We start from the raw sequence: 16,915 nt of genomic DNA, 5'->3' as shown, positions 1-16,915 counted from the left end.
TCTGGTCTTGTTTTCTTAGTTGTAGTAATACTACCAGTCTTACAGAATTGTAAGGAATAGGTTAATGTAAAGCATTTTGCAGAGTTCACAACATTACCCAGTCCTGGTTTTCTTTTTATCGCTGATATTTCCTGTCTGCTAACTTTTCTTTTTCCTAAATGATGTTGTTCCTCAAGTTCAAATCTAAGTCATCTTCTCTACTCTTCACCTGGATAGTTCACTTTTCTTTTTCCAGGGATTCCAGATTTCGAATCCAAAACTGTTTTCTGAGCTCCAGAACGTTACTATTCGGTGGTCTATTAGACATCATCAGTCTGTCTACTTATCTCAGTTTTTTTTTTTTGTTTTTTTTTTATTTTTTTAAATATTTTTATTGAGGTATTATATGTGTACATATCTTACTATTACCCCCCCACCCCATCCCCACACATGCCCTCCCCCCCCAGAGTTTTGCGTCCATTGTTTATGCTTATATGCATGCATACAAGTCCTTCGTTTGATTTCATAACTCCCCCACCTTTCCCTATCTCAGTTTTTACTGCCATCAAATTAGCCTAAACCATCAACTTAGTATAAACCTCCATCATCCATTGCTTTTAAAGAATTGTTATTATCTCCTAGCTGGTCTTTCTAAAGCCTCTTTGCCTCCTCTCCAATTCATTTTTCACACAGAAGACAGTGATCTTTTTTATATATTTTTATCTACTCTAGATATTTTATATATGGAGTCATATAATATTTGTCCTCTTGTGTCGGCTTATTTCACCTTGCATAATGTTTTCAAGGTTTGTGTGTGTTGTAGCATGTGTCAGAACTTCATTATTTTAATGACTGAACAATATTTTATTGGGTGGCTATATCACATTTGTTTATACATCCGTTTATTGAGGGACTGTACCCACCTCTGACTATTGTGAATAGTAGTGCTCTGATGAGTATTAGCATACAAGCATGTGTTTAGTCCGTTTTCCTTTTTGGGAGGTATGTACCTAGGAATGGAATTGCTTGTCATGTGGTGATTCTTGTTTAACTTTTAGAGGAATTATGAAACTCTTTGCTTCTTTAATTATAAATAATGCCTAAATGAATATCTATATGCATGAAGCTTTTTTTAAAAAATGTTTTTATTCACTTTTAAAAATAAAGGAAGGGAGAGGGAGAGAGAAACATTGACTGTCAAGCCTGCAACCCGGGCATGTGCTCTGACTGGGAATTGAACCGCTCAGTGCATTAGATAATGCTCAGCCAACTGAGTCACACTGGCCAGGGCTGCATGAAGCTTTTTGACATTTGTTTTTATTTCCTTAAATTTCTTAAAGTGAAATTAATGGCTGAAGTGTGTGACAGTATGAGATATTATGCCAAATGCTGTCCAAAAGGATTGCACCTCCTTTGCTGCAGCCACAAGTGTCTGAGAGCACCCTTATCACCACACAGCATTGCTCTGGATATTGCCGTTGAATCTTAGAGATGTTGTCCATGTCTGCTAGCATCATAGTCTGGCCACAGCGTGGCCTACCTGACATAGCTCCTGGTCACCACCCTGAGCCTTTCTCCCTCACATTCTCCTTTGTCCCTAATATTAATCCAGCCTAGTATTCAGGTCCTGTTAGATTAGACTTCCTGACCCATCTCTGGTCTGTCCCTTTCTCCTCATTCACCCAACAAGGATGAGGTCTATTTACTGTATAGACATGTTTTCTAGCTCTGTGACCTCCCCTGCCACTTTGCCTTCTCTCTAGAAGACCTAAGGCCTCTGTGGTAGCTTCCCACTTTGGTTGATTCTCACATCTTTCCTGTCTTTTCCTTGTGTTCTTCTCTCCTAGTTCTACAGCGAGTCAGGCATGCCTACCAAACACCTCTCGGACAGCATGTGTGCCGTGTGTGGGCAGCAGATCTTTGTGGATGTCAGTGAAGAGGGCATCATCGAGAACACGTACAGGCTGTCTTGCAATCATGTGTATCCACCTGGAGCTCCTGGGTCACATGCACACTGTAGTCAGGGAGAGAAGGGGGCATGCTGCCCGGCCTTTGAGTGTAGGAGAGTCACAAGAGGGTAGACATTTGGGTGATGTTGAGTGTTAGAGGCGCCGATACCCAGGAGTAGAAAATGCATCCTTGCTTGCTCTTTCCCGCAGATGGGAGCCACTCTATGTAAATGGTGTTCATAGCCTGGCAGATCAGGAAGGAGCCTGAAGCTGCACTAGCTGCCCCAAGGTTGGATGGGTCACAGGAGGAGCATCCTCTAATTGGATCTCTCAGTTTCAGAATCAGATCCCCCTGAATAACGTCTAAGATTTGTCATGTCCTTGCTCAGCTCCCATTCTGTGCCATGTATTATATTATCCCCATTTTGCCCCCTGTCAGTCCTGTAAGGTAGAGATTATTATTCTTGCTTCACATATGAGCAAAGAGTCAGAGAGAAGGGACTTGCCTAATATTATACAGCAGGTAAGAGGGGAAGCCAGGCTTGGAACCTTTCTCCAGAGCTAGTGCGTGGGCACCTTGAGGATCAGCACAGAGCTGGGTGCCACGCAGGCTGTCCACAGTATTTCCCTTGACCAGTGGTGCTTAGTTTCCACGAGTTCTGCATTCGCGGCTGGTGCATTGTGGGAAAGAAGCAGACGTGTCCCTACTGCAAAGAGAAGGTAGACCTCAAGAGGATGTTCAGCAACCCGTATCCTTATTTTGCATTCTTTTGGGCAGTGGGAAGAAAGCACTGGCCAGTGTGACCCTGCATTTGGGTCCTCCTGGGGCGTTCCCTCCTGCCCCCCACCTGGTACATGTCCACCATTCTATTTGGCCTCAGATCTAGGAAATTGGGGATGGAACATAGCATAGGACTAATGCCTCGGCTTCTCATCATAGTTCTAGAACCCTTAAGGCTAAGTTGGTAGTTGTAGCAGCTACCGCTTCTTGCTTGCTTACTGTGTATCTGGCACTGTGCTAAGTGTTCTCATGAATCTCGTCTTCTCTAGAAACTTTATGACCTGGTGATATTCTCATTTTACAGATAAAACAGTGAAGATGTTGGATACTTGTTTAGGGTGATATAACTAGTGCATGATGATGCCTTATCTATGACATGCAGGCCTGGAGACCAGCTCTGTGCCTGTGCAGGGCCTGTAGGTGCAGGGATGGCTGAGGGACTCCCTGTCCCCATCAGCTATCAACACAGGACTTATGCTCCTCTGAGCTACCACTTCCTCCCCTGCCAGCTTCCCTCCTCATCCTGTACCTTCACCCTCCTCATTCTCCTCACAGCCTGACTGTTGGAAAGTGCCCAGCCACTACTCTGCCTGCCCCTGCACTTCCCCTGGGATCCAGGGACCCAGCTTTCTCCCCTCTCCTCTCAGCTGCCCCTTTTCTCTGTCCACAGGACACTAGCTGGGCTGTGTGGGAGCCACTGCATTCTTAGTACACTCCCTGAATAGGAGACAGGCCCTTTTAGGTTCCTTGCTTCGTTCTTGCAGAGACTAGTTTAGGAACAAGTAATAACTCCATGCTCAAGCTGATGGTTGGGGCTTCCCTTAGTTCTCAGAGACTAGGCCAAGCTGCCCTTTCTGATGCCTTTCAAGAGGTTCCCTCTCCCCAGGGCTTTCCCCAGACCTGGAATCCCAGGCTCCTTTTCCAGGCGTCTTGCCCAGTGTTTAGCTGTAAAGTGAAGGAGGGGAGCTATCTCCAGAGCCGTTTGGCCTCAGTAGGGCCAGGTGCTTAGTGCCCCTGGATGGGGATTCCTTGGGGCCTCTGCCAGGGGTTAACACCTGTGACCAGCCTCTTGCTCCCTTCTGCCTCTGTCTCTAGACTCAACCTCTTCCTTGACCTAGGAAGAGGGACCTTCCAGATCGGCATTACAAGAACCTTCAGGGTTGCCTTACTTAACTCCCAGCTTCCCTGCAGCCAATGTCACAGGCCTCAGGCTGTGTTCTCTCACTGCCAGTCCATCTCAGAGAAGTTGTTTCATGGACGACCCTATCTGCATGTCGGTCATGGAGAGCTTAGTTCCACACTCCACCCCCATCTTCTGCACTGGCCCCTCCGCCATCCTCCCCCCACTTTCTGCTTTAGCCCTTTACTCCAACATAGAAAGGCTGGTGGGGCTTTCTAGAAAGCTGCTGGAAAGTGTGGGCAGTCCCAGGAGGATGTGGGCAAACCCTCCGTGACCATCCCCAGACCTGCCTTAGCAGCTCTCTGCACAGCCTCTTTCCTTTAACACCCCGGCAGCTGGGAGAGGCCCCACGTCATGTACGGGCAACTGCTGGATTGGCTTCGCTATTTGGTAGCCTGGCAGCCTGTCATCATTGGCCTGGTACAAGGCATCAACTACATCCTGGGCCTCGAATAATCAGGCCGAAGAGCATCCACCCACCATGGACCTCAGGGCACACTCCTCCCTGCCCTTCAAGACCTCCTGGGTGGGAAAGACTCAAAGGGGCACTTGGGCCACTCAGGACCCTCCTGGCTGTGTCCGGGCAGGGGAGGGATATGATGGCGAGCTAGCCAGTGGGCTGTCAGCAGTGGGGGCTTTTTAAAAAAAAACTATTTTGATGAATATATTTAAAAACCTTTTTTATTGTGGAGCATAGGAACTGCCCCAACTCCTGCAGGCCTTATCCTCCCTGCTTGAGCAGGGCGGGAGCAGAGCCACAACCTTTCTGGTTTAAAGGAGCCTCCTTGCCTCTGGCTGAGAGCCTCAGCCCACCCCTCCCTCCTTCCCTCGAAGGGGCTCAAGCCTGGCACGCTCGGTGTGGAAGAGCTGAAGCCCTCCCACTGGTGGCAGAGAGGAGCACTGTGTGGTGAGGGTATCTTCTATCTTCCCCTGTCCAGAAGCCATAGGCTGGTTGAGGCAAATGGAACCTTGTGACTTTTCCAGTGAGGGAAGCCTTGGGACTTCAGAATGCATTGAGGATTTGTTTGGGGGCAGGAGCTGTTTGGGTGACCTGCCCGGAGCAGCCCTGTACTCAGCCAGAACGGAGGCCACGGGGGCTGCAATGATTGAGGGCCCCTTGTGCCGGAAGTGGCAGTATATACCACAGGCCATTCAGCCACATCACTTCCTTCCCGGAAAGCCTGGGTGAAGTGGGTGCGTGCCTCTGAGTGGGTGCGGCAGAGGGACTGACACACATGAGACTATGTTCCCTTGAAGCTGGCAGGGGATTCCCAGCCAGAGACCATCCCTACGTCAGCTTTGTTGTTCATGGGTCCTGTCTGGGCCTGGCAGAGGAAGTTGGCAGGGGAGGTGGGAGGAGGGGGAGGCCCAGGTGAGTATGGCATCAGAAAAGGGATTCCAGGGGGACCCAGCCCTGGCCCTAGGAGCTGTGAGGACGTGGGAGGGTAAACATGGGCCTTCCACATTGGGCTCCTAGGAAATATGGCCCACCTGGCCTCCCCTCCAAGGGCAGCAAGAACCAAGAAGGATCTTGTCACTCCATTCTGAATAAAGCTCCATGAGCTGGGTTGGAAAGCTGAACATCATCTTGCTTTTCTTCTTCCCACCTCCTTCCCTGGGGTCCCTGGGGATGCCTTGCCTTGGCTGCCTTTTGCTGCTCCTGTTTGAGAGCTAGGACCCTGAGGTTGGCCCCGCTCAGCACCCCTGGGAGCGGTGGAATGCTGGGCTCCTGTCCTGTGGTGGAAGGGGCCCTGGGGCACCACTGGGTGGTTGTGTCCTTACCACCTGAGGTCGGTTCCCTGCCACCACCCCTTCTCAGGGCCATTCTCAACTTCGGCTGTCTTACCCAGCTGTGGCTTCCCACAGTCCCCCACCTTTCATGCCATCCTCAGAGTGGACTGGGGGCTGGTTGAAGGGTCCAGGGATCATCCAATCCCTACATCCGGCTCATGGGAGAAGCTGAAGCCAACTGTCCAAGACTCTTCATATTTCACCAGTCCTGAGTCCTAGGACCTCCCAGTGGCCCCACTCTAGTCTTGGTGACTCTGAAGTAGAATCCCACCTCCTTTCCCTCCCTCCCCTCCACCCCAAGCCCCAAAGGCAGGCGTCCTCAAACTACGGCCCGCGGGCCACATGCGGGTGTTTTTGCCGTTTTGTTTTTTTACTTCAAAATAAGATATGTGCAGTGTGCATAGGAATTTGTTCATAGTTTTTTTTAAACTATAGTCCGGCCCTCCAACGGTCTGAGGGACAGTGAACTGGCCCCCTGTTTAAAAAGTTTGAGGACCCCTGCCCAAAGGACTCTGTCTTGGAGCCCCAGGCAGCCTTGCCTCCTGACTTAACTGCTAAGTCAGGTGCTGGAAGGAGTTTCCCTGTTTCCTGCAGCCTATCAGCCCCTGGGGAGGGACCAAGAGTAAAAAATGCCAAGTAGAGCTCTGGAGAACAGAATGCATGGCTTCGTCTCCTGCCTCTAAATTAGGAATATGAGTCTGGTTTCCACACCAGTAATGCCCCCTTGGGATTGCAGCAGACGATGTTCCTGACATCCTCGAAAGCCAGTCCTGTGTCCTGGCCTCCCTGGCTCTGTCCCAGCTCTCCTGGCCTCCTGACCACAGAAGTCACAAACCCTAGTCACTCAGGTTTTGTCCTTCACACTTGATACATGCATACATTGGATCGCCAGTCCTCCTCGTTCTGCCTCCATGACCCTGACAGTGAGTGCCTCACTCATTCCCCCTAGTCCTGCCCCTGCCCCAGTCCCAGCTCTATTTGTCCCATCAGCAACTAGACTAGAGGGTTGCTCCAGCCAGTGTGGGGCCATTCCCCTCTTCCCTAGGGAGTGCCCTCCTTTTAGGACCAGGGCTCCAGCTCATGTTTCAAGTTCTCAGCGTGGCTCTGCGAGGTCCCGTGGACAAGTCTGGGAAGTACTCTCAGCGCAGTTCCCACGGCGGGGCTCACATGGGACCAGCGGAGTGGAACTGCGCTGTGACCCTCTGGAATGGTGATTCCGAAAAGCAGGGCTCTTCAGACTTCTTGGGAACCAGGTAGGGGGAATCTAACTTCCTGGGGAACCTAGACCTGTAGCTCTGGGATGAGAGAAGTGAGAAGAGTTCATCGTGGCTCTGGGTGGGTGTTGGTTTAGGGGAGTGGGGAGCCTGAGCAAGGTCTGGATGTGGATAGACTTGGGTGACATTGAACATGAAATGGTCTAACACATTGGAATCCCCAGTGCCTACAAGAGTTGTTCCCTTGAATATCAACGTGACAGGAGGAGGAAGCAGGAGGCCTGCTCATAGAAGCAAAGATCTGGCTCTGAAGAGCAAAGATGGATACTCAAGTCCTGACCCTTCGCTGGGATGGAAGAATTGACCTGAGAGAGACTCACTAGTCCATACCCTTCGTGACCCTGGAGGGTGCAGATATGGGTGGATTAAAGACTTTACGGACCCAGTCTGATACTGGCTGGTGAGTAAGGGTGCTAGGAAATAGGAAGCTTCCCGTACCTGAATCAAAGTGAAAGTGAAATAGGGGCCAGTGCTTTCCCAGAATGATTTCACTGGATCCTGCCCTTCCCAGAACAGCTCCCGCTGTGAGGAGAGCCTTCTCTCCCTCCTGACTGGGTAAGTCCCCAGCCCCTCCTTGCTTCTCAGTTTCCGTGTCTATGCTGAAGGGGTTAGCTTGCACGGGAAACCAGCATGTTAATAGTGGTAAGAGCCGGGCGAGGAAAGGCAGTCCCTGCGGAAGCTGCCGGCTTTTGAGCTGCTCCAGGATGAGCGTGATGAGCTGCGGGTCCCCGGGAGGCCGCGAGCGAGGGAGACCCAATGCAGGGAGACCCAATGCGGCTGCCTCTCGGGGGCAGAGGTGGCGGAGAAGCCGGAGCTGTAACCTGCGGCGGCTGGGAGGGGGGGGGAGGGGGAGTGGGCGGAGAAGGAGGGGGAGGGGCGGCAGCGGGGGCAGGTTCTGAGTCCTAGGCCAGCTTCTGAATTGTCACCACTCCTTCCCCGCCGGCCCCGTCACCACATACATATATAGAGCCAAGAACACCAGCTCCTGGCACATCATGGCCACCAGACAGAACTGGACACCAGGTGGGACCTGGGACTGTGCATGGGCGGCTGGGAGGAGGAGGAGGGTAGAGGATGGTCGGGGATAGAACATGGGGGTGGGAGTGGTCTGAGAACAGAATGGAGCCGTGGGGTTGCCCCAAGCCTTAACTCCCAGGTGACTCCTCTCCACTGTGCTCTCTCAGCCTCTGTCCAGACGCTGTGGCTCTGGCTCTATTCCAGAGTCTCCCTGTGTTTCTTTCAAAAATGGCCAGGAGGGTCCTTCTGCCCCTCCAATTCCCTGAGCAGAGCCCAGGAATCTCCAAGCCAGAGCTCTATCCAGGCAGCAACTCCCTCAGCTAAGATCTGAGCCCGGGTGCTGAGCATTCCCAGGCGGCCTGACAGCTGCTGATCTTCGTGACTGCCCTTTCCTCAGACTCCAGCCCTTTGTGGTTCCTGTTCCTGTGTACCCACATCGTCTCCCATTTGGCGAGAGCCACACCTGTACCCCAGGTCGTCACAGCTGCTACAGTCTCAGCTGGGATCACAGAAGACCCCGCCCCCTCCCACCCCTCAACGCTTCCAGCAACTAAGCGGTGCCCAGCATTGGAGGTGACCTGGCCAGAAGATGGAATCTCACCAAGTAAGGAATAATTCTGAAGAAAGCCCAGGAGGGCACAGTGGTTAGAGGGGAGGCTGTTAACACAGAGGGTCCAAAGGTGGGGTTGACTCCTGAATGTACCCCCTGCCCTTCTGCCATGTAGCCCACTACCAACCCTGCCAGCTTGGCTGAGCACTCAGCATTCTCTGTCTCCCACCCAGCATTATGAGTATGGGCACGGGGCCTAGCTCCCAAGATGCTCCCTATCGAATGGGACAGAGAGAATTCAGACAAGGGAAGGTGAGAAGCTGCAGAGCTGACTGCCGTGGGCTCCAAGGCCCTGCCTCTCCTCTCAGAGCCCACTTGCTCTGGCCACCTCAGAGGAGGAGTGGCCCAGTAGGGCTGCTTCCTTGGCTGGGGGTTCTAGTCACTGAAGCTGGGCACTAGAAGGTCTCCTCAATAAACAAGCTCAGGAGTTATCACCTGAACCAAGGACCTATCCCCCAGACTCTTGCTCAGCTTTGGGCCTCCGTGATAGACAGTGCACTTCTGCTTTAACGGATTTCGCACCTGGATGGTGTGCCAAGCAGCACTCAAGGTCCCTGGATCGTGGTGCTGTGGAGCTGGGGAGGGTGGGCAGGCCGCAGAAGAGAGGGTGGGGGGCTGCTCGACGGAAGGGCTAAGGGCTAACAGCCACTTGTGCCCCTAGATGGAACGCTGACTCTGTCCTGTACCGCCTGTAGCCGCTTCCACCACTTCAGCATCCTCTACTGGCTGGGCAACGGTTCTTTCATCGAGCACCTCCCAGACCGGCTATGGGAGGGCAGCACCAGGTGAGGGGCAGGGTGGTGAGGCCCACAGGAGGGAGGCCTCCTCCTGCAGTCTTCTCATGCCTTTCTTCTCTGCTGCAGCTGGGAGCGCAGGGGTGCCAGCACTCAGCTGAAGAAGGCCTTGGTGCTGGAGGAGTTGAGCCCCGTCTTGCTCAACACCAACTTCTCTTGTGTTTTCACGGATCCTGAGTACACTGTCCAGCGCCACGTTGTCCTGGCCCATCTCTTGGTGAGGAACCTGAGGGAAGGTTTCCAGGGATGGGCAGAGCTCTGCTCCAGTGTGGGGAGGAAAGGGTGGGCTGTGCCCCAAACCCCAGGCCCAAGGTGGAACTAAACAGAACTTCAGACTCAAGCAGAGGAGGCATGGCCTAGAGCAGTGGTTCTCAACCTTCCTAATGCCGCGACGCTTTAATACAGTTCCTCATGTTGTTTTCCGATGGTCTTAGGTTCTACAGCCTGGTCTGGAACTGACCCTGCAATATCTGTTATCTAATGTAACACAGATACTTACATTACGATTCATAACAGTAACAAAATTACAGTTATGAAGTAGCAACGAAAATAATTTTATGGTTGGGGGTCACCACAACATGAGGAACTGTATTAAAGGGTCGCGGCATTAGAAAGGTTGAGGACCACTGGCCTAGAGGAAAGTGACGAGATATCCCTCCCTCTTGGCCCTGATCCCTGTCTGCCTTCACTTCCCCAGGCTGGGCTGAGGACAGTCATGACCCCCGACTCAAGAAGCCTCCAGAGGGTTCCCTCTGCCTCACCATCCTGACCGGTGAACTCAAGCCTGGTTGAAACGCCACCTCTTTATTTAGGTCTAGGCTGTCAGCTCAGGCCACAATCTGTCAACTTAATGCTATATATTTGTATAGGCATACCTCGTTTTATTGTGCTTCACAGATAATGCATTTTTTACAAATTGCAAGTTTGTGGCAACCCTGTGTTGATTAAGTCTATTGGCACTATTTTTCCAATAGCATTTGTTCACTTCATGTCATATTGTAGTAATTCTTGCAGTATTTCAAACTTCATCATTATTGTATTTGTTATGATCTGTGATCAGTGGTCTTTGATGTTACAATTGTTTTTGGGTGCCATGAATCATGCCCATATAAGATGGTAAACTTAATTGACAAATGTGTGTGTTCTGACTGCCTATTCCCCATCTCTCTCCCTTTCCTTGAGCCTCCTATTCCCCAAGACATAACAGTATTAAAATTAGCCCAAGTAATAACCCTACAGTGATCTCTAAATGAGACAATGTCTAGTTGAGCAACACCGGCCAGGGCTTGACTCCAATTTTAAAAGAAGTTCTGTGGATAAAATACTATTAGACAGCATTGCATGCTATAGAGAAATTATTCGTGAAAGTCAATCAGTGCAGCAAACTTCATTTTCTTATTTTAAAAAATTGCCACAGCCATTCCAACCCTCAGCCATTCTACTCTTATAGCCAACCTCAAGGCAAGACTCTCTACCAGCAAAGATTACAACTCACTGAAAGCTCAGATGGTGAATAGCATTTTTTAGCTATGATGTGTTTTTTAGTTAATGTACGTTGTTTAGACACGCTACTGCATACTTAATAGACTACAGTGGAAACCAAAATATTTTGTAACTGACTTTATTGCAATATTCTTTGTTGTAGTGGTCTGGAACTGAACCTGCAATATCTAAGCTATGTCTGTGTTGTCCCAATAGATTGGGCAGAGGCTGCTTCTGATACACAGTGGTATCTTTGTCATACCTAGCAAGGCCCACAATGGGCATTCATAGGTGATTTTTCAGTGGAGGCATGCTGACATCTTCTGATTTAGGCCATTCTCCCATTCACAGAACTTGGCCCATTCTAAGAGGGACTATGGGAAGAGTACCACTCAGAAGTTAAAGACAAAACCAGATTCAGGGGACACAGGCCCTCAGAAAAAGACAGCATATACTGCTTCATGAGCAGAGGCCAGGAGAAGGGACTTGAAAGAAGGTAGGTGGTCTGAAGACAGCAGGAACAAAGGTATGCTCTAACAAGCCCAGATTTCCCTTTTCCCACACAGATCAGGCAGCTTAGCAGCCAAGGGAGAAAAATAGACTTTATTTACAAGTAATAACATTTAGAAAAGATCCATCCCTGGCCCTTAAAAACCTTCCCATCAATCCAAATCCCACCCCAGTACAAGTCTAGAGAAGGTGGGGGATGAGCTGTCCCCACCCTCCCCCACCGGGCTGTCTTGGAAAAGAGCATCCTCCGGGCAACTGTGCCCTTGGAAGGATGGGAGCACCTTATCCCCAGGTGCTCCCACTAGGTCAACGCCCAGCCATAGACTTTTAACAACAAGGGCCCTTGGTAAGCCTAGCCACCAGGAACAGCAGGGACCAGGGCCTGCTCCTCCAATGGTCCCTTCTAAATACAGAGGCTGAGGAGGACTGGCTGGGCCCAAGGACCCAGTCCTCAAAGCCAGCCTCAGATCTCGTTGTCATGGAGAAGTGACTTTGCTTTGTGAAAACAGGAGGCAAGGTAGGGAGAGGACCCAGACTGTTCAGGCTCCAGGCCAATTCTGACAACACATCTGTTCACCTAGTGAAGGCTCTGGCAAAGGCCCAGGTACCAGGCCAAGGTGTGTCAGGCATCACTGTCTCTAGGGGTTTGGCCACAGTTGGCCTGGAAGCTGAGAGAAGGCACTGAGGGGGACAGCATCAGGCAGGGCAGCATCAGGGACACAGGTGGGGCCACTCACTGGTACTGGTCCTTTAGTGCTTTGCCTGAAAGAGAGAAACACAGTCATGTGGCTGTGATATCAGCCTGCACCAGCTGGCTTAGGAAGACCTCTTTCTGCTCCCATAGCCCTGACTAGGATCCCTTCCATGGTGTGGCTCTGGACAGATCTACCTTCAGATTACCAGTTGCTAGATGTGTCTAAGCAACTCTGGATTTCCTGTTAGGAGTAGAATTGTCTGCCTCCTCTCCTCAATATTAAGCCACTGACCAAGACAAGGAGCACCTGCTCAGCCCCCAGCAGGCCTGCCCTGGAAGCTGCCCCATATTTCCACTGGGGTTCCTAAGAGTTCAACCCTCCCTCTTCCCTGCCAGTGCCTCCACCTTGCCCTTGGCCCGAGAAGTGGCGGCGACGATGGCAGCAGCAGTGGCAGCGCTGGCTGTGGTGGTGGCAATGCGAGGAGAGCGACGGGTTCCACTGCTGGTGTTGGGAGAGGCCTTGGGCAGGGCTTTCTTTGAGGCCCCCCTCCGCAGAAGGCTATTCCCAAGCTTCTTGGGCGTGTTGAGGATGCTGAAGGTCATGGACTGGCGGCGATCAGCCTGTGGGGAGGGGCTGTCAAATGAGGCTCACTGCTGCTTTCCAGGCCAACCTGCTGCTCTAGGGTATCCCTTCAGCCCCCAACTAACCTGTTTAACAACAGCGGGAGCTGCTTTCCTCTGGGCCTCCGTAGTGCTCTGTTTGCGCCCTTCATGTCGGTCCCGGGGAGTCATGGGGCGTGGGAAACAGCTGGTGGGCTTCTTAGACTATGGGGAAGAGGCCGATTAGGCAGACATCAGCAAGAGGACTTCACATCCAAAGCCAGGTATCTCAGCTGAGTGGACCTATAAATCAACTTGTCCCATCAGCAGCACCTCTCACCCCACCCCCAAGGGCCAGAAGCCTCCCCTTTAATCTACTTTTCAAACGTGGTGAGCTGACCTGGCAGGCTGTTAGCTAGAATAAAACCCAGGAGCCAACGTCTCCTACCTCAGGAGTGCCAGGGCCCTGGTGGGGCTCCAAGGAGACCCGTTTGCGCTGCCGGGTGGTGATGCCAGTGCCCTCAGCTATCTGGGTTGGCTGCATGCTGGCTCGGCGTAGGGTCTCCTGGGGGTCACCAGTTTTCATCTCTTCATCTGTGATGGTCGCCAGACTCAAGGAAGGCTGTGTGAGGTGGAAGTGGTCAATGGACCCAGGCTGTTGAAGATGCAACAGGATGGCCCAGATTCTCTTCACTGGCCTGGCATGTGGGACAGCTGAAGGCTACATATCGCAAAAGGCCTGTTGTCTCCCTGGCACAATGGCCACAGAAGAGGAGTCCCAAGCAGACCTCTCTATCTCCTACCCACCCACAGGAACTTCACCCCTGACTCCCTTCCTTACAGCTATTCTACTAGAAGTATCTAGTTACCCCCCTCAGGAGGCCAGAGACCAAGGGCACTATTACTTGAGCTGGGTCAGCAAGTGGCACTGGGATGGAATGCCAAGAAAGGAAGGGGTGGGCCAGTGCAGGCAAGTCCCATGCAGGTGACCCCAGAGCTCACCCTGGACTCAAGTGGATAGCAGGTCTTCAGGTGCGGGGGGCAAACTCGATTGCGCTGCTGCAGCTCTGCAATGCGGTTCCAGTCATCCAGCTGCTCGGGCTCATCCTGGCAAGTGCCCATGTAGAAGCTGTTCCTTCCTGGGGAGGGCAGGGACATTTGAGCAAGTGGGGCTGGAAGAGTGAAGGTGGAGGCAGCAGGTTGCCCACTGGCCCTGGCATCTCGCCAGCCTTTGCTGCCACCATCCTGTCCACCTCCCCCGTGGACTTCAAGCCCAGTATCCCAGAGTCCTGCTCTGCTCAGAGCTGCCTCACTGCATTCTCCTTGGAGAGGTCACGCAGAGGCCATGACACCAAGAGAAACGACTCGAGGGCCAGGAATTGATACCCAGAGGATCTCCAAAGGACAAGAGCCTCCCGGAAGAATCTGAGGGTAAAATACTTGGCCCTTTGGCAGACTCTCACCACCTGAAAAGCACTCCCAATAGCTTCTGAGCTTCACTATCATGCTGGGAATCCCAGGCCCATTATGTGAGCATTTCTGATTCCCCCTCGATGGACAGGCAAGGCAGCCAGGAAGCTAGTCTTGGGTTTTTAAATGCTTGTTATTTCCCTGTGCCAGGATCTGCTTCCAGTCTAATATTTGGATTGGGTTAGGGAACAGTCCCTACCTGGAGGGGCCCCACTGGACACCCCAGCCTGGGAGCGGCGAGCAGAGCTGCGAGTGGTGGGCCGGTATCCAGGCAGGCTGAGCAGAGCAGAGTTGCCATCATCAGGAGAGCTCAGGCGGGCTAGAGACTGGGTGGAGGAGGTGGCTCTTGGGCCGGCCTGGGAAACAGGGGCAGACTGCGTGCTATAGAAGGATGAGTTGGCGCTGTCCAGCTCTTCCACATCTGACTTCTGGAAGAAAGGACGATCTGTTGTAGTGGGTTGAGTGGGCACCTGGCATTCTATAAAGGAGCCTCCACTGTTCCCCCTCCTGAAGCCCCTCAGATCCTGCTACATAGCTGTGTTCCCATACTGCTTTGCAAGAGTTCTTACCTGGACGTCTGCAAGAAATGGGCCTTGCTGCCAGAATCCCACACAAGGTGCTGAGGGTATCGACTCTTTTTCTACCCATTTTCCCCACTAAGTCTATTCAATGCTTTGAGGGAGGGAAGGCAGAGTATATTAGACTACTTCAGAAGTGAAGTACAAAGAAATGAAGTAACTGGCCCAAAGGTCAAACAGCTAGGAAGTGGGAGAACCAGGGCTCTCATGTCTCCTGAGTTGGTCACGATCATCCCACGGCCTCTGCGTCCCTGGCCCACGCTTGCCAGGGTCTGACCATCTTTTAGAGCTTTTCCAGCATCTTGGTAGCAGAGCCACCCTGTACACAGAGGTGTCCCTGCTGCCCCAAAGGCACCGCACCCCCTCTCCTCCCTAACCGTGGGATGTGGAAACAAGGGCCAGAGCCCTCAGGCTGGCAGGCAGCTCCCTGGCGGCCACAACACATCTCCGCTCCCCCGGGGATGTGCTGGGAAGCACAGGTTCAGCTGCAACTTCTCCATATTCTCTCCCTTCAGCCTGTACAGGGTCAGTGCTACACATGGAGAGGACACCAGCCTTACAGTCAGCAGATAGGCATCTAATTACAGTCCTGCCCTTTTCTACAAAAGAGGTCTAAGGTTCTTCTCAGAATTTCACCTTTTCCTTCTGTAAGATACAGGCTGGTCAGCCCTGTGGCTATTTTGAGGACCCACTGGAAAGATGCCCTTAAGAAGGCATGAGCAGCGCGCACCCCCTCCCCTGAGCCTGACCTTAGTCATGGTGATATTGATGATTTGCGTAGTCCGTCGACGAGCAGAGCGGGTCTTCCGGCCTGAGTCCGGGAAGATGTCCCCCAGGGAGTCCAGGCTTCCCTCCAGGGGTGGCTGACCCCGAGCCGGGATAGGGGTAAAGTAGAGACTTTCCAGGGATTCTACCTTGGGGGGTAGGCGCTGGGAGATGGGTGAAGCTGGCTCCCCTGGGATGCTGGTGCCATCTGGCTGGGTACGAGGCAGCTTGCTATAGGAAAGAAACCTGATTAGATGCCATTCTTGGGGCTAGGAAGCATTTTGTCCATCTCTTTGCTCCAAAGTGGCAAATTCTTTTTTTTTTTTTTTAATATATATTTTATTGATTTTTTACAGAGAGAAAGGGAGAGGGACAGAGAGCCAGAAACATCGATGAGAGAGAATCATCGACCAGCTGCCTCCTGCACACCCCCTACCAGGGATGTGCCCGCAGCCAATGTACATGCCCTTGACCGGAATCGAACCTGGGACCCCTCAATCCACAGACCGACGCTCTATCCATTGAGCCAAACCGGTTTTGGCCAAAGTGGCAAATTCTTGCATTTATTATAATCAGACCAGGTCAAGCACCCCATTTGCTGAATTTTCAGAGGTCCCAAGGAGCGTCCTTGACCTGGGCCTTCCCTTCAGTCCACTCCCATGGCCCTCTGACTCAATACTGGCAACTCCCAGACCCATACACCCACTGTCCCAGACATCTCTGGACACCCACCACTACTCCCCAATGAGTATGTCCCAAACTAAGCTCATCTGTGTGTTCCTCCTCCTGTATCTTCTATTTCAGCGAATGGGAGCAGCCTTCACCCAAGCTGCCCAGCCATGAACATGGACACAATCCTACTGCTTCCCTCTCCTAATAAACCAAATCAGCAAGTCTCCTAACTGCACCCCGCTCTGCTCTCACATCCTTCCCTGATCTGTCATCAACTCTCACCTAGACTGACAACGGCATCTGAGAGGTACCAGAGCAGTGACAAACAAGGACTCAAGCCAGGCGGCCCAGGTCCAAGCCCAGCTCTGTCACTGTGGGACCTTGAGCAAGTGACTGCCCATCTATGCTCCAGTTTCATCTGTTAAATGAATTACTATTTTTCAAGTGTCTATAACAGTGTCTGACACAAGTCTTATTAAATAACAACAAATGCTTTCAGTCTCAGCTTCTACATTGGCTGTAAGGATAAGCTAAGATGAAAATCTGATCATGCACTCCATTTCACACCCTTCCCAGGTCCCTCAAAGCGCCAGCCTCCATCAATGGGGAGTCCAGCCACAGGCACACATACCTATGGCTTTTTTGAAGACTCAGAACAGGAGTGACAACCTCCACATAGCCTTTTTATTCTCCTAAGAATAAGCTTCCAAAGGGCAAAGGGACAAGCCCAGGATACCGGCAATAGTCTCTCAATGGACAACAGACTGAG

General features: G+C 51.9%; 3 protein-coding genes across 15 annotated transcripts in view; 2 read left to right on the top strand and 1 right to left on the bottom strand.

Moving 5' to 3' along the window:
- RNF121 (ring finger protein 121) overlaps window positions 1-5,464 on the top strand; it is a 71,468-nt gene extending 66,004 nt beyond the window's left edge. For both annotated transcript variants that reach the window (XM_008149918.3, XM_054725291.1), the window contains exons 7-9: window positions 1,827-1,960; window positions 2,576-2,677; window positions 4,225-5,464. In XM_008149918.3, the coding sequence (XP_008148140.1) occupies window positions 1,827-1,960; window positions 2,576-2,677; window positions 4,225-4,345 (357 nt within the window). In that variant the 3' untranslated portion in view covers window positions 4,346-5,464. The remainder of the gene's footprint in view (window positions 1-1,826; window positions 1,961-2,575; window positions 2,678-4,224) is intronic.
- Window positions 5,465-6,408: 944 nt separating this feature from the next.
- On the top strand, window positions 6,409-16,640 carry IL18BP (interleukin 18 binding protein). Of its 7 annotated transcripts, XM_054724563.1 has the most exons (9): window positions 6,409-6,933; window positions 7,158-7,354; window positions 7,471-7,509; window positions 7,922-7,977; window positions 8,369-8,575; window positions 9,243-9,366; window positions 9,445-9,592; window positions 11,209-11,353; window positions 16,279-16,640. In XM_054724563.1, the coding sequence occupies exons 2-8, from the start codon at window positions 7,311-7,313 to the stop codon at window positions 11,320-11,322; spliced, it is 732 nt and encodes a 243-aa protein (XP_054580538.1). In that variant the 5' UTR covers window positions 6,409-6,933; window positions 7,158-7,310; the 3' UTR covers window positions 11,323-11,353; window positions 16,279-16,640. The 7 variants fall into 7 exon arrangements, with proteins under 7 accessions (XP_054580538.1, XP_054580539.1, XP_054580542.1 ...); XM_054724564.1 differs by lacking the exon at window positions 6,409-6,933 and having other exon boundaries at window positions 7,147-7,354; XM_054724567.1 differs by lacking the exons at window positions 6,409-6,933; window positions 7,158-7,354; window positions 7,471-7,509 and adding an exon at window positions 7,552-7,596.
- Window positions 11,442-16,915, bottom strand: part of NUMA1 (nuclear mitotic apparatus protein 1) — an 87,154-nt gene continuing 81,680 nt past the window's right edge. For 3 of the 6 annotated variants that reach the window (XM_028158186.2, XM_054724558.1, XM_054724557.1), the window contains 7 exons: window positions 15,459-15,705; window positions 14,331-14,559; window positions 13,664-13,833; window positions 13,110-13,283; window positions 12,770-12,886; window positions 12,467-12,682; window positions 11,442-12,129 (listed from right to left, as the gene is read on the bottom strand). In XM_028158186.2, coding sequence (XP_028013987.2) covers window positions 12,118-12,129; window positions 12,467-12,682; window positions 12,770-12,886; window positions 13,110-13,283; window positions 13,664-13,833; window positions 14,331-14,559; window positions 15,459-15,705 — 1,165 coding nt within the window. In that variant the 3' untranslated portion in view covers window positions 11,442-12,117. The remainder of the gene's footprint in view (window positions 12,130-12,466; window positions 12,683-12,769; window positions 12,887-13,109; window positions 13,284-13,663; window positions 13,834-14,330; window positions 14,560-15,458; window positions 15,706-16,915) is intronic. The other 3 variants (XM_054724560.1, XM_028158188.2, XM_054724559.1) reach the window with 2 other exon arrangements.

This window comes from Eptesicus fuscus, chromosome 13, assembly GCF_027574615.1.
Source record: "Eptesicus fuscus isolate TK198812 chromosome 13, DD_ASM_mEF_20220401, whole genome shotgun sequence".
Lineage (NCBI taxonomy): Eukaryota > Metazoa > Chordata > Mammalia > Chiroptera > Vespertilionidae > Eptesicus > Eptesicus fuscus.
The sequence above is the reverse complement of the archived record's forward strand: the minus strand, read 5'-3'. Positions and strand labels throughout refer to the sequence as shown.

Coding starts and splice junctions, on each gene's coding strand:
- IL18BP (XM_054724562.1), top strand. CDS start 7,659: ATGAGCGTGATGAGCTGCGGGTCCCCGGGAGGCCGCGAGCGAGGGAGA. Junction 7,751..7,921: donor GCTGCCTCTCGGGGGCAGAG/GTGGCGGAGAAG, acceptor ATACATATATAG/AGCCAAGAACACCAGCTCCT. Junction 9,367..9,444: donor CTATGGGAGGGCAGCACCAG/GTGAGGGGCAGG, acceptor TCTCTGCTGCAG/CTGGGAGCGCAGGGGTGCCA.